We start from the raw sequence: 12991 nt of genomic DNA on the forward strand, positions 1-12991 counted from the left end.
CGTCAAAGTTTTGTAGGGGGCGCCGTAGAGCCATTTTGGCCCACCCAAACCTGTTAACCCAATAAGATTATTCATTTTAGGCCTCCTGACGTGTATGCCAAATTTGGTGAGTGTGCACGTATGCGTAAGCGTGGAAATTAAATTCGTGTTTCATGGCGAACAGGGCGTCGCCATGGCGACAGCGTTTGGCAAAACCTCAAGCCCTTCATAACTTTGCATCAACCACATCTTCAGAATGTTTGGCTCAAATTTGAGGTGTCTGCGGTTAACCTGCTGAGAGAGAGACGTGCGAGAAAGAAGACATGTACCTCCTCACGCCAGTAGGTGGCGCTATGACTATGGTTCAAAATGGCCACATACATGTCTTCAGAGCTGGACAGTCATCAAACTGTATGAATTTGGTGAAGATAGGACCTTGTACAGTGGAGTTACAGCACTTTTAATTCTGATGGCGAAAATAAAATTTCACTTGACAGTGTCTGCGTCGCCACAGCAACAGCTTTTGACGGAGACTCACGGCGTTCGCTCCAGACCAACATCAACATCTTCTGGCTTTCCTGACCAAATTTGAAGTGGATCCGATCAACTGGCTGGTCTTGAGCCATAATAGCGTAAAACATAATGTTTCCCGTCACCACCAGGTGGCGCTGTGACTTAGAATGAATATTGACACGTACACCTGTTCGGGGCGGGACTCTCATCAGACATGTGAAGTTTGGTGCATATTGGATCACGTGCAGTCAAGTTATTAACAACTTCCTGTTTGACGGCAAGGCTCAGAATTTTGAGAGCTCACCACGCCCAAACCGTTAAAGATTATACAAAACCTTTGATAACTTTTCATCCTTGATATTGTTTCTATCACCTGACCAAGTTTGAAGTTGATAGCTTCAACCACCTCGGACGAGTTCGTTCATTTACGACCCCTACTTTTCGCCATAAAATCCAAAATGGCTGACTTCCTGTTGGTTTTAAGGCATACCTCCAAGAGACTTTTCTATGCGTCTTGAAACCATACATATACCCTACAACTTTCGTACATGTACATTATACGCAGTTCCGGGGCTGAGTTTTGGTGGCGCTATAGAGCCATTTTTTCACGCCCGTTTACGAAACCCATGAAATACGAAAATTTTTGATGTGCTTGAATTTTGTGCAAATTTTCCTGAGTTTTCGTGCATGTTCAGGCACCCAAATTAGCCTTTGTAAATACACAAGAAAAATAATAATAATAATAATAATAATAATAATAATAATAATAATAATAATAATAATTCCTTCAGTTTCAACTATGTTTTCGGCCCCCTGGTCACCTGGTTTTTTCCATTTGACATATTTTTCCGAGGCCTACCTGCTCGAGGACTGTGAGGTCCGTACACCTCTCGGTTCTTGGGTTCTCGCCCGTTTTCCTCCCTTGCACGTTTTCCCCCTCGGGTTTCAATAGGGTCCTCGCACCGCTTGGTGCTCGGGCCCTAATTAAAGCTGCAAGCAGCGTTGGAGGGCCCTCGCACCTGTGTGCTTGTTGGGGCGTGCTGCGGCTTTGTCCCGCTGCCGGACTTTGAGCCTTCCACGGGGGTCAGAACGTGCATGTAGTTTGAACAGCGCGTGAAGGACTTACACGTCAATTCCTGCGTCCCCTATGTTGCGCTAGAAAACGGCAGCTAATGATGTCCTGTATTCCAGTATATTAAGTGTTGACTACACTGTGAAGGTCTTGAGGCTTTTCTGACAAAACATGTGAAGTGTGAAACACAGTGGAGAGTGTACAGTGAACTTGGAAGAACTTTCGGTGTCATGGCGAGACACTGAACTGTGACAGCTTGCCATGGGCAAAATGTAAAAGATTATAGAAAGTTTTTGATAACTTTTCATCTTGAATACTGCTTCTACCAGCTGACCGAGTTTGAAGTCAATGGCTTGAACCCCCTCGGACAATTTCACTCATTTACGAGCCCTATAAGTTGGTGAAATATTGATATTTAATTCAAAATGGTTGACTTCCTGTTGGTTTTAGGTCAACGTTCCAAGATGCTCTTTTGTAGGTCCTATGGTCCTGTATTAGTATTTTGAATTCGAAGTGGTTGTTGCTAACCTGCTGGGATGGACACTGAAAGAATAGGTCTTCTCATATAAAGTTAGTCTTTCCTCATGAGAGGGAACGGAATATGTCAATCTGACCTCCACAGACGTGGCTTCTCCTGTATTGTTTTGTGAAGCAGGTAGACAGAATGCACCAGACAGACCTTGATTGTAGTGCTTTTGTTGTGCAAAACACATTCTGAAGTTTGATTATAGATACATGCCTTACAACCAACTTCCAACTGTTAGATTACCATAACATCACTACATGAACGTGCTATCTGTGACGCATGAACCTAAACAGTTAATCAGAAATGGTTACGTATTTTATGATATTCAACAAGCATTTAAACATGAGATGTTTGGAAACAGAGACGGGACAGGACACACCAGAGGGACACACACACGAGAGGGGGCTCCTTTGATTGGGCCTTTGGGGTTTGTCATGAGTCCAGTGATGTGAGTACTTTACCTGTGACCTGTGACCAGAATAAACTGTTTGTGAGACCAAACTGAAAAACCTCCGTTGAGTTCTTGAGCTGCCAATATAAGAACCTAACATGATCACACATGTTGAAGTTGTTAAAGATTGCACCTTGTTTGTATAATTCTATAAGGGCTGAATATGTTTAAGTTGCTTTATTTTGTGGCATAGTTGTAATATTTTATTTATTTTCTTTTATTTTTGTTTGTTGATACTACAATAAATATATAGTTTTGAAGAATACTTTCATGTTGAATTATTCTTGAAGGTATTTCCTCTAGTTTTAGGATTTATTTTTAGCTTTGTATTCTTGTACGGCTACTTTGATGGACTAAAGTGGAAGTTAGATCAGGTGTTCTGTGGTTATATAAAAGTGGATCACTGCCACTTTTCACCTGATACCATATTTGGTATTTATAGTTGAACATGCAAACCTGTATACAGGTAGGATATTGATATAGGATATCATAGGATATCGTATTCATAATTTTGAACAATGCTATAATTACTATGATTACTTTTAATAACATTATTTAAAACATTTGAACAGGCTGAGGGGTCAATTCTGCAAGGCAAGTTGCAAAGGAGTGTAAATGAGAGAGAGGTATAGAATAATAGAATATATATACAATAGAAATACTTTTATTGATTCCCTGAGGGAAATTACTCTTGTTACAGCTGCAAAAAAATGCAAAAGTGAGTAAAAGTGACCACCACCATGAACATAATCAACAAATAAACAAGCAGAGGAAAAGATACAAATGTGGGTAACAAAGTCATTTGGGTGCTGGTTCAGAGTTCTTGCCACAGTGGAGCGGATGGTGTCCATAGCAACACCAGCATCAGCAATAAGAATGGCGGAGGTGAACTCTCCAGGCAGGTAAAATGGGCCTCCTCCCAGCAGCAGTTCAATGTTAGGGCTATAGAGACGTGTCTCCCCCCCCTCCCCCCCCATCTGATCAGCTCGTGTTGTTTACTTCAAACAGCTGGTTCTACGAATCGGATCGTTCGCAACCGACACTTCACTAGTCCCGGCGTCATGACATCACGGCAGCGCAATGTAAATTTTGAGGAGGGTGGGACAACCTCAGTTCGGGACTTTGGCTTTTTGAGGTAAGCATGATTATTGAATTCATGTCTTTCGGTCTCAGTGTTAATTGTGTGGTTTTGCTGATTATTTAATAGTGTGAATGGTGTTAGTTGTAACTGAGTGTGTATTCTGTTGCTTTTCAGAAAATGACGAGTCCTTCTAAGCTCCCCAGGTTGGACAATGCTGTGGTAGAGGATGTCAGGAGAGATTGTCAGCTGCTCTGTGTAAGTTGTTTGTATAAGTTTGTATATGATTGATTGTAATTAGTATTTATAGCCACGTTTCATGCTTTTGTTTCATTTTGCACATGTTTGACTTTGTCACGGACAAATGGCTAAGCTAAAAGTGTTAGCTAGTAGAGTGTGCGCAGAAGTTACGGTTAGCTAGCGGTGTGAGTGCCAAATTTACGTAAGCTAGCAGAGTTAGCGTGAAAGTGATGGAGGAAAGAGTCTGCCATGATGGTGGACAGATGTGCAGCAGGTAGAGCTGGCTGAGTAGTATGAGCTCAGCCAGTAATGACACCATTATTGCAGCTAAAGTGTGTGTTTTAGTTTTACAATGGAATCGTTTGCAGCTGTAATTTATTTGTGTTTCATGTATAAAAATCAGCCATAGTCATTTGTCATGTGTATTAATAGTGTATAGAAGAGCTGTTTTGGAATATGATAATTGAATATCAGTTGAATGTAGTATTAATTGCCACATTGTAGTTTGAGTTTTTTTTCGCTAGATATTGTGTTTCCTCTTAACCTTGTGTGTACTATATATTAGTTTCAAGATGTTACACATACATATATATATATATATATGTATATATATGTGTGTGTGTGTGTGTATATATATATATATATATATAGTATTGTAGTATGTTTAATTTTGGGTTATTGTCTTGTATTTGCAGTATGCTTGTAATGATGAAGTTGTGCCGCGGGCACAACTTTATAAACAAGCTACAGAGACAGCTACAAAGACGGTTGGTTCCCTGGTTAGAGAGACCAGGAAGAGGAGGGCATCTGACCAAAGGGCCAATGTTCTTCAGGCAGAGGTCCAGAAATGGAAAAAGATTGCTCAGGATGCCCTCCAGAGGGTGGAGGAGCTGGAAGGCATAGTGTGCTTTCTGACTGATGGTAAGTTTGGTAGTCATGGTGTGTGTGTTGATAAAGAGATGCTAGATATTTTATTCATGTGTAATAATTTTAATGTGACATTGGTACTTTTTTTTTGCAGTAAAGCAAGGGTAGACATATAAATGTTAAATTTTGTATAGAGTCAGTTCATGAGACATGAATTTACATCGTTGGATGGAGTTTTGTCATGTTATTTCACATGTTGGTTTTCTATTATAATTGAAAAGGATATGAGATCATACCAGATACAAGTTAGTTTGCTCAAAGTAAGCATAATCATGTCATTGATTTGCTGTTTCATCATGGGTTAGGAATAATAACAGATAACAGCACAAAGATCTTGTTAGTAGAAATGGACATTATGGCTATAAGTCTGTATTCTCTTTAATTTTTGACCAGAATTAGCACATTGACTGTGTTAAGTGTCAGCGTAAGATTTATTATTGATGACAGTGTAATAGAATTTGTATATGAAAAAGGCATATAACATTATTGTGTTTGTTTTTATGATGTGTTTTGCAGAGATGGCACATGGTGATCCTGCTTCATGTGAAGCTGAAGCTGGATGTCAACTTGAAGGTGCAGGGCAAGCTGTACCAGGAGGAAAAGATGAAGCCGAACTTCAAGTTGTAGCTGGAGGAGAACCTGTGTCTGAAGGCCACGTTGTAGCTGGAGGAGACGGTGATTCTGAATGTCAAGTTGAAGATGGAGGAGAAGTTGATTCTGGAGGAGAAGCTGACGCTTTAAGCTTTAAGCTTTAATTACAGCAATATATTTCAGTTTTTGTACTTGTTTTATTATTAATAAATGTTCTATATTTTATTGGTATTGTGTTTGATTGGTTTTTATTTATATTTTTTATTATATGAATACATTTTTGTATGATAGATACATCCAATACATACATATAATAGATTATATAGAGAGAACAATATTAAACACTGAAATGTGTTTGGTAGCTTTTTCTGCTGGCATCATCATGAAATAAAGAATACAAAAAAGTAAAAAAAGAACACATAAAGGGAAAAATGCAACATTTATTAATTGCTGTTCAATTTAGTATTTTTGTATTTAATCACTGATTTTGGTTCAGAACATTTGTGTTATTTTTAAGGAAACAGTTTAATATAAATTACATTGGTTTTAATTAACGGCATTATTACATTGTGTATATTAATGTTTGTGATTATGTATACTGAAACGCATGATGACTTTTATTTTGATAAGTTCCGTTTTAGGGTTACTGGTACTTTCCATGAAACGCATGCGCGCTATATTAAGTTTTGCCATTGCGGTCCACAGGTATCTAGGTCTGAACTATTTTATGTTTTTATAGTGTTGGGAAATGCTATGTTATGATTTTTAGTAAAAGAAAAAAAAAAAAGGAAAAAGTAATGGATAAATATAATAAATTATTTTTGTTTTAAATCACAGAATAAACATTACATAAATGGCACTAAATAATAGCGTCAAATGTTTAATGAAGCATTTTGTTTTTGTGTTGTTTGTGCATGCCTTAGTATCGTCCCTCTTGTGCTGCGCTCTGATTGAGACATAGATTGTGAAGGACGCTGGGTATAAATTTCGAAGTTCAAATGGTCAATCTGTGTGTTTGTTTTTCGGAGCAAAGTCACTCTGACGTGTATTTGATTTTCCGGAGATTTCAATCGATTTTAAAGGAATATTTTTCTACAACACAATAGCAACTTGCAGTGCTTGTTTCATTGTGTCACTGGGTGAGTTAATTCAGCTTTATTTACTTTTAAATATATTTGGACCACATTGTCATCTGGGTTTGTGTTTAGTTTCTGCAGTTATGTATTAAAACCTCAATTATATTCTATCTGCACAAGTAAACCGGATTTATTACTTGTAAAGCTAGCGTTCATGAGTGTTCAAGTTCCATTGAGTGTTTATTTTATTTTGGTAACTTCCGTTTTAACGTTTCACGAGTGTGTTGAATTCACGCGAGTTTTTTGCCGCTGTACGTAACACTATGTAACCATAGTTATATCCAAGTATACATGGATTGTAGATTTATTGTGTAAAAGCGCATGCACAGTTATCACAATTGATTTGATGTTAGATTGATATTTTATTTTGGAACTTCCGTTTTAGAGTTACCAGATGTCTGTGTGAACCCACGCGAGATTCAGTGCTGGCGTGCGTCCTAACATGACGTGACTATTACTAACGTAATAGTAGGTTAATCATTGGTTTTTTGTAATCAATGCTACAAAACCATAATTATATGTAAGTAGTGATACAAAACAATAATTATATGTAAATATGCAAGGATTGTTGATTTTACTTTGTAAAAGCGTAACCAAATTTATTGGAAGTGTTTGTTAATTACAATAGTATTTTATTTTGTAACTTCCGTTTTTAGGTTACCGGAAGTCGGTGTGAATTCACGCGAGTTTGTTTTGCCCCGCCTATGGTAACGTGAACAGGTGAGGTTTATAAGACGGTGTACCGGCCAGATGATTCAGTTCTTCTTCTCGGAGAGGAACTTTCTGCTTTTTCGTTGAGGATTTCACGACTTGAGGACCAGTCTTCAAGAATCACTTTTCTTCAACGCTAGAGCAGTTCCACGTGTTTCCTCTGTGTTCTCTGGTAAGTAACTTGAACTTTATTCCTTTCTCTTTGTTTACAACGAAGCTGTTTGCGTCTCGCCGTGTTAAACAGCGTGTAGATGGTTAGCCCACCGTTAAGTTTGTAGTTGTTATGATAGTGTAGCCAAATTATTGTGAGTATATTGTGGTGTAGTCATGAAGTGTATTTATAAGTTTTGTCAGAAAGTTTCGGTTTGGAGATATTAGCGTTTTGTAATCACATACGTTTACTGTTAGCACGGCAGCATGCTAACCGGCCGGCTTTATTCGCTCACGTGGTTTTCTGGCATGGAAGACCATAACTGAGATGAGAGTTAAGATGATTGTATTTTAGATGTGAGTGTATTTGGTTAGCGGTCTGGATTTTGAAGATAGTACTGCTGACTGTTGTTAGAAAGTGGATTTAGAAATTAGAAATTATTAGCAAGCGATTTACTGTTGGCCCGGTAACCGGCGCCATTTTGTGTTGTTCACATCAGCTGGTTTTCCGGCGGTTTGTGAGACAAGAACTGAGATGATTTTAGTTCAGACTTTAATGAGCTGTTATATTATATTTATATAGTATTTATTTGGTCGGCTGGTTTCTATTTGTGAGAAATGTGTGTGTGTGTGAAAATGTACCGTGCTTTTGTTAGTCGCGGTGTATAGTTTCAGTCCAGGTATTCATTGTTTGATTTCGCGCGCTTTCTCATTGCTTTGTTTTGTGTGTGACCGGCACGTTCATGTCCACGGTCACTGTAGCCTATATGCATACACATGTTTAGAAAACGTGTTAGTTAGGCACAATAGGAAATTAATATCTTCAAGGTGCTTTGTTTTGACCGCGTGTCTTGCTCGGTTTCTTGTATTGTAATACAATAACATACATCGTGTTTGAACTGTGTGTGTGTGGACCGGGGATGGGGGGCGTTGTGTGTTTACATCACGTGGGTTTCCGCTCTCTCTTTCCGAAGACAATAACTTCTATGGTTGTAGTTTCGATGTGAGTTTATATGGTCAGTGTGATGGATATCCAAGATAGTAAAGATGACTGTTGGTGGAAAGTGTGCGTGTCTGTGTGTATCTTAAGGTGCTTCGTTTTGGACCGCGTGTCCTGATTGGCTTGTTTGTCATTTATTTGAACATATATACAAGCATATGGTGTGTGTAGAGAGGGTATGGGGGGCTTGTGTGTGGGTGAACGTGTCACTGTGAGTGTGTGAGAAAACTGATGTAGTTAAAGTTATCATTCAAGGATTAATGTTTGTTTTGGACATTAAAGGATGTCTATTTTTTCTTTTTCAGTTGAGCTTATCAACTGGGAAGCTAAACAGCGACACATTAGAAAGATCTGTACAACACCGTCCCTTATTGTAAACACAGTGAGTATATAAAATGTTTTATGTGTTGAAATCATATGGTTTCAGTGAGTAATGTCTCTAATGACACAATGTCAATGTTGTGTATTTTAGATGCCCCGTGGCAGGTCATACCGTCGCTCTGTGGCGGCCAAGCGCAGACTGGCTGAGCGAGTGACAGTGGATGTGACTTTCCAGCAGCCTGACGCAACTTCTGCACGTATGTAGCTGTCCTAGTTTTTCTCATGCATGTTTACATGTTGACAATTTTATAGTGTTGAAGTTATTAAATGTAATGTATTATGTCATTGATTGTAAACAGGCAGGGGTACAGGAAAGCGTCAACGTCCAAAGAAATGGCCAACTTCATTCCTGACTGGGCGCAGTCATAAGTTGGTCATTCCACCGGAGGTGCCAGGCAATAAGGTATTTACAATGTACATTTGTTGCAACAGGAATTTACTGTATGATTTTTTTACTGTCAATTAGTATTATAACATGTTTTCTGTTCTTGCAGTTTGTTCTTGTTGTTGGCGACTCCCATCTGCGAGCGATTGCGGATGGAATTGTGCCAATCCCAGGGAAGGACATGTCCTTCGGGATCATGTCTACACCTGGTGGTGCTGCACGTGACCTGAGGAAGGAGCTGGTCCACGCTGCTCTTCCTCGGTGTCCTGACGCTGTGTGTCTCCTGGCTCCCAGCAACAACCTCACGGCCAGCAAGACGGTGACTGAGGCTGGGGCTGACTTTGCAGACCTCATTGCTAGTGCCTGCAGTCGTTGGCCAAAGGTAAACTGATCGTTTATGTATTTTGGAATTATATTTGTATTGATACCATTGAAATATGACTTTGCATTGATTGTGTTTTATGAAACTGTATGTATTTCAGTTTTGTGCTTCTGGTGATGAAAGTGTACTATATTGTCAGGTGTTTGTGCTGGACTTTCCTCCGCGTCTGACCACAGAGCCTGCGCTGCAGGAAGTTCTCAGGAATGAGTTTTGTTCTGTGGCAAGACGAATGGGTATGTGTTCATGAAGATGCAGAAGGTTTTTTTTATAGCCACTTGCATATACAAATACTACAATGTAAAGTATACCTTCATGGCATGTTTATGTCTCATAGCATATTTACTTTTTTCTAAAGGTGTGAAGTACTTCTCTGCAGCTGAGCACTTTCCGTTGACCCATCTGAACATGTGGAGCAGAGATGGTGTAAGTTAAAAATAACGTTGCAATACTATGAGTGGTTGTTAATGCAAAGCTGTATTTATGTTATGTGCAATGAACGAAGAAGTTGATGTTAAGATGTATGTGATATTTTGTTTTGACAGGTCCACCTGAGCGACGATGTTGGGATGCCCATCCTGGCACAGCTGATGTGGTGGTCATCCTACACCACCCTTGATGAGACCTCATCGAAGCCAGTGACTCCTCCAAAGCCATGGGTGCCCAAGTTTTCTCCAAAGGTGGTTGTGAGGGGAGAGAAGCCTGCAGCACGTCCACCAGCTGACCCATTTGCGTGGACGATAGTTGGACGTGGCGAAAAGGTAAATGGAGAAATATGTGATGTTTTGTAGTTGAGATTGTGTAACTGAGTCGTGTATATTTATGATGTTTCTTGATATTGTTGCTTAATGAGTCATTCATGCTTGTTATTTCAGAGGTGTGAGCGTGGATCTCCTGTGGAGTCCTTCATCCCATCATCTCCTGTGTTGTTTTCTGCTGACATGTTGGACGCGATGGATGTGCTTGTTCCAGCAGACTGCACTTCTGCTGAGTCAGTGGACTCTGTTTCTTTTGCCACAAAGGTATGTTCAATATAAAATGTATTGGTTGTTTAAGTGATTTCTGTATGTAGTCATGAATGATAAGAGTGTCTTGATTTTAAAAGTTGGTTTTTGTTTTGTAGAAACTTAAGAGGGTCAAGCAGCAGAGATCAGCGGCGTCCAAGAAACGGCTTGCTAAGCAGCAGGTTTGCGTTTTTATTAATTTGATGTTTGAATAGAAACCCAACATTTTCCTAATGTGAATATTTTTGTAACATTTAGAGGATTTGTTAAATGTTGCAGTTCATGATTAGCTTGCGAACATTTATAAAGTGTGTGTGTGTGAACACATTTGATTGACTTTAGGTTAAAATAACTGATTTGTGTTGTAGGTGGAGGATTCAGTGGTCCATCCCAGACCACGAAGGCGTCCAGTTGTTTCAAAGGTTGTTACTCGGGGACGTGAGGAGGCTCCACATCCCCTAGCTGACATCTTTGAGTGGCCAGTAGTTGGACAAGATTTGAAGGTAAATTAATGGTGCTTTAATTGTGCAGTATAGATTTTTTTAAATGTGTTTTACATTGTCGATGTGTATAAGGTTGCTTTTCAGTTATATATATAATTTATGCTATTTTTTACAGAGGCCTGACCCTGCACCAACTCAGCTGCCTGCTGTTGTTTCTGAGAAGGAAGTGCTCACGGCACAGGTTTGTTGTTTTTTCAGCTATCATCTAATAACACACAATCTGCTAAGCAGCAAGTTTGTGTTTTATATTTTTGTTTGTTTGTAACTATATAATAGTTTGAGTAATTAACAGAAATTTCATATGAAATGCTGAATTCTATATATGCTAGAAATAAACAGTTGTGTTAAAATAACAAATTATGAACGGTTTTCTTTATTTTTAGATGGAGGCAGCAGTGCGTCTTTCCACTCAGGTGTCTTTTGGGAGTGGTGAGAGTCTTGCTGGATGCATAGAGGTTTGTTTGAAATATCCATAACTAAGTTGTCATTGCATCATATAAAAGTACTCTTTGCAAAGTCTTTGTTTATCCTAATAATTCAATTGTTCATTGTTTTCAGGTGGATGGAGCATCAGATGCTGTGGAGGCGCCTGCAGAGTTGTCCCCTGCGAGTCCTGCTGACATTGCTGTGGATGAGGATGCTTCCAACATGCAGTCTGCTCCTGTATCCACCGCAGCAGAGTCAGATGACAGTGTTTCTTGTATGGTTTGTATGAATGTAAGTGGTTCATATCACCAGGGTAAGGTTGACATATTTAGAAATCCAGGAGTTCAGTGCATGGCAGTAGGTCTGGCTAGTATAGCTGAACATTCACGTAACAGTGTATTCTGTTGGAAGACTAGAGATTTAGATAGAGCTCTGTATTTGGGTGACCAGCTGTACACGGATATTAAAAGTAGCAAGAGTATTCATGAATCTGGTCTGTTGAGTGTTCCTGATCTTCCTGAGCAGGCAGTAATTGATGGACAAACCTATCAGTTTAAGTTTGGTGACACTGCAAGTGGGTTTGCTAAGGGTGCTGATGAGAGGTTAATCAAAGCAGGTGTTCTTTATGATGTTGAAGGTGGACTCAATTACATCTTTAACAGATGTAACACATGCTTGTTTACTGTTAGTGAGAACACTTGTGCCATTATTCATCAAAATGGCCAGTTTGCAGTGGTGGACTCTCATTCACGTAATGCTGTTGGAATGTCAGTTGTTGGTGGAACTAGTGTTGTTGTATACTTGAGCTGTATTGAGGATTTAAAGGATCATCTTTCTACATTGATTGACTCACTTGATGGAAGTTATTCAATGTTTGAGATGTCTGCTGTTAGTGTTATAGGCTCACTTGAAAGCAGCAACAAATCTTCTTGTACAGGAGAGGGAAGCAGTGTAGACCCTGATAAGATGTGTCGATCCAGTGCTGTGGTTTTTGACTTAGTGGATAGCACGTTGAAAGGCTTTGAAGGTAGTGAGGGAGACATTTCTTTTGGGAGTTCTGACTCTGAGATGTTTGATACAAACGAGGTGATTGAAGATAATGCTGATGTTGTGTTTGTCAGTGACATGGTTACAAGACCGTTACAGTTTAATCCGATTAGTAAAGAAGTTGCACAGGTTTTATGTAGACAGTTAAATTTTGAGTGTGAGAAATTGGATTCACCCATGTCTGAAGTAGTTGGTTTATTGGGACATCCTTGTAAGAAAGAGAATATAGTGGCTGATGGTAACTGTTTCTTTCGGGCACTTTCTCAAGCTGTGAGTGGTACACAGAAGAACCACAGGAAAGTAAGGCTTGCTGTGGTTAAACAAATAGAAAACAATGCAGTAGATTATCAGAGTTTTTTGAGAAGTGAGTATTCCTCAGTGGTAGAGTACATTACCAAATCAAGAATGCGATATGTTGGCAGTTGGGCCACTGAGGTTGAAATACAAGCAGCAGCAGAGTGTTTAGGACTGAGTATTTATACGTATTGTGAT

General features: G+C 39.3%; 1 protein-coding gene across 1 annotated transcript; it reads left to right on the forward strand.

Annotated features, from left to right (window-relative positions):
* Positions 1–3417: 3417 nt before the first annotated feature.
* On the forward strand, positions 3418–11984 carry LOC139202986 (uncharacterized). Its single transcript, XM_070832613.1, has 12 exons — positions 3418–3426; positions 3797–3877; positions 5303–5409; positions 8861–8952; positions 9055–9158; positions 9250–9522; positions 9662–9755; positions 9878–9945; positions 10065–10280; positions 10395–10541; positions 11585–11706; positions 11978–11984. The coding sequence occupies exons 1-12, from the start codon at positions 3418–3420 to the stop codon at positions 11982–11984; spliced, it is 1320 nt and encodes a 439-aa protein (XP_070688714.1).
* Positions 11985–12991: the final 1007 nt, after the last annotated feature.

The sequence above is a fragment of the Pempheris klunzingeri genome, chromosome 1 (genome assembly GCF_042242105.1).
Source record: "Pempheris klunzingeri isolate RE-2024b chromosome 1, fPemKlu1.hap1, whole genome shotgun sequence".
NCBI classification, from domain to species: domain Eukaryota; kingdom Metazoa; phylum Chordata; class Actinopteri; order Acropomatiformes; family Pempheridae; genus Pempheris; species Pempheris klunzingeri.

Excerpts from the sequence above, each read along its gene's own strand:
- LOC139202986 (XM_070832613.1), top strand. Across the intron at positions 8,953-9,054 it reads GCCTGACGCAACTTCTGCAC|GCAGGGGTACAGGAAAGCGT; the intron begins GTATGTAGCTGT and ends GATTGTAAACAG. Across the intron at positions 9,756-9,877 it reads TTCTGTGGCAAGACGAATGG|GTGTGAAGTACTTCTCTGCA; the intron begins GTATGTGTTCAT and ends TTTTTTCTAAAG.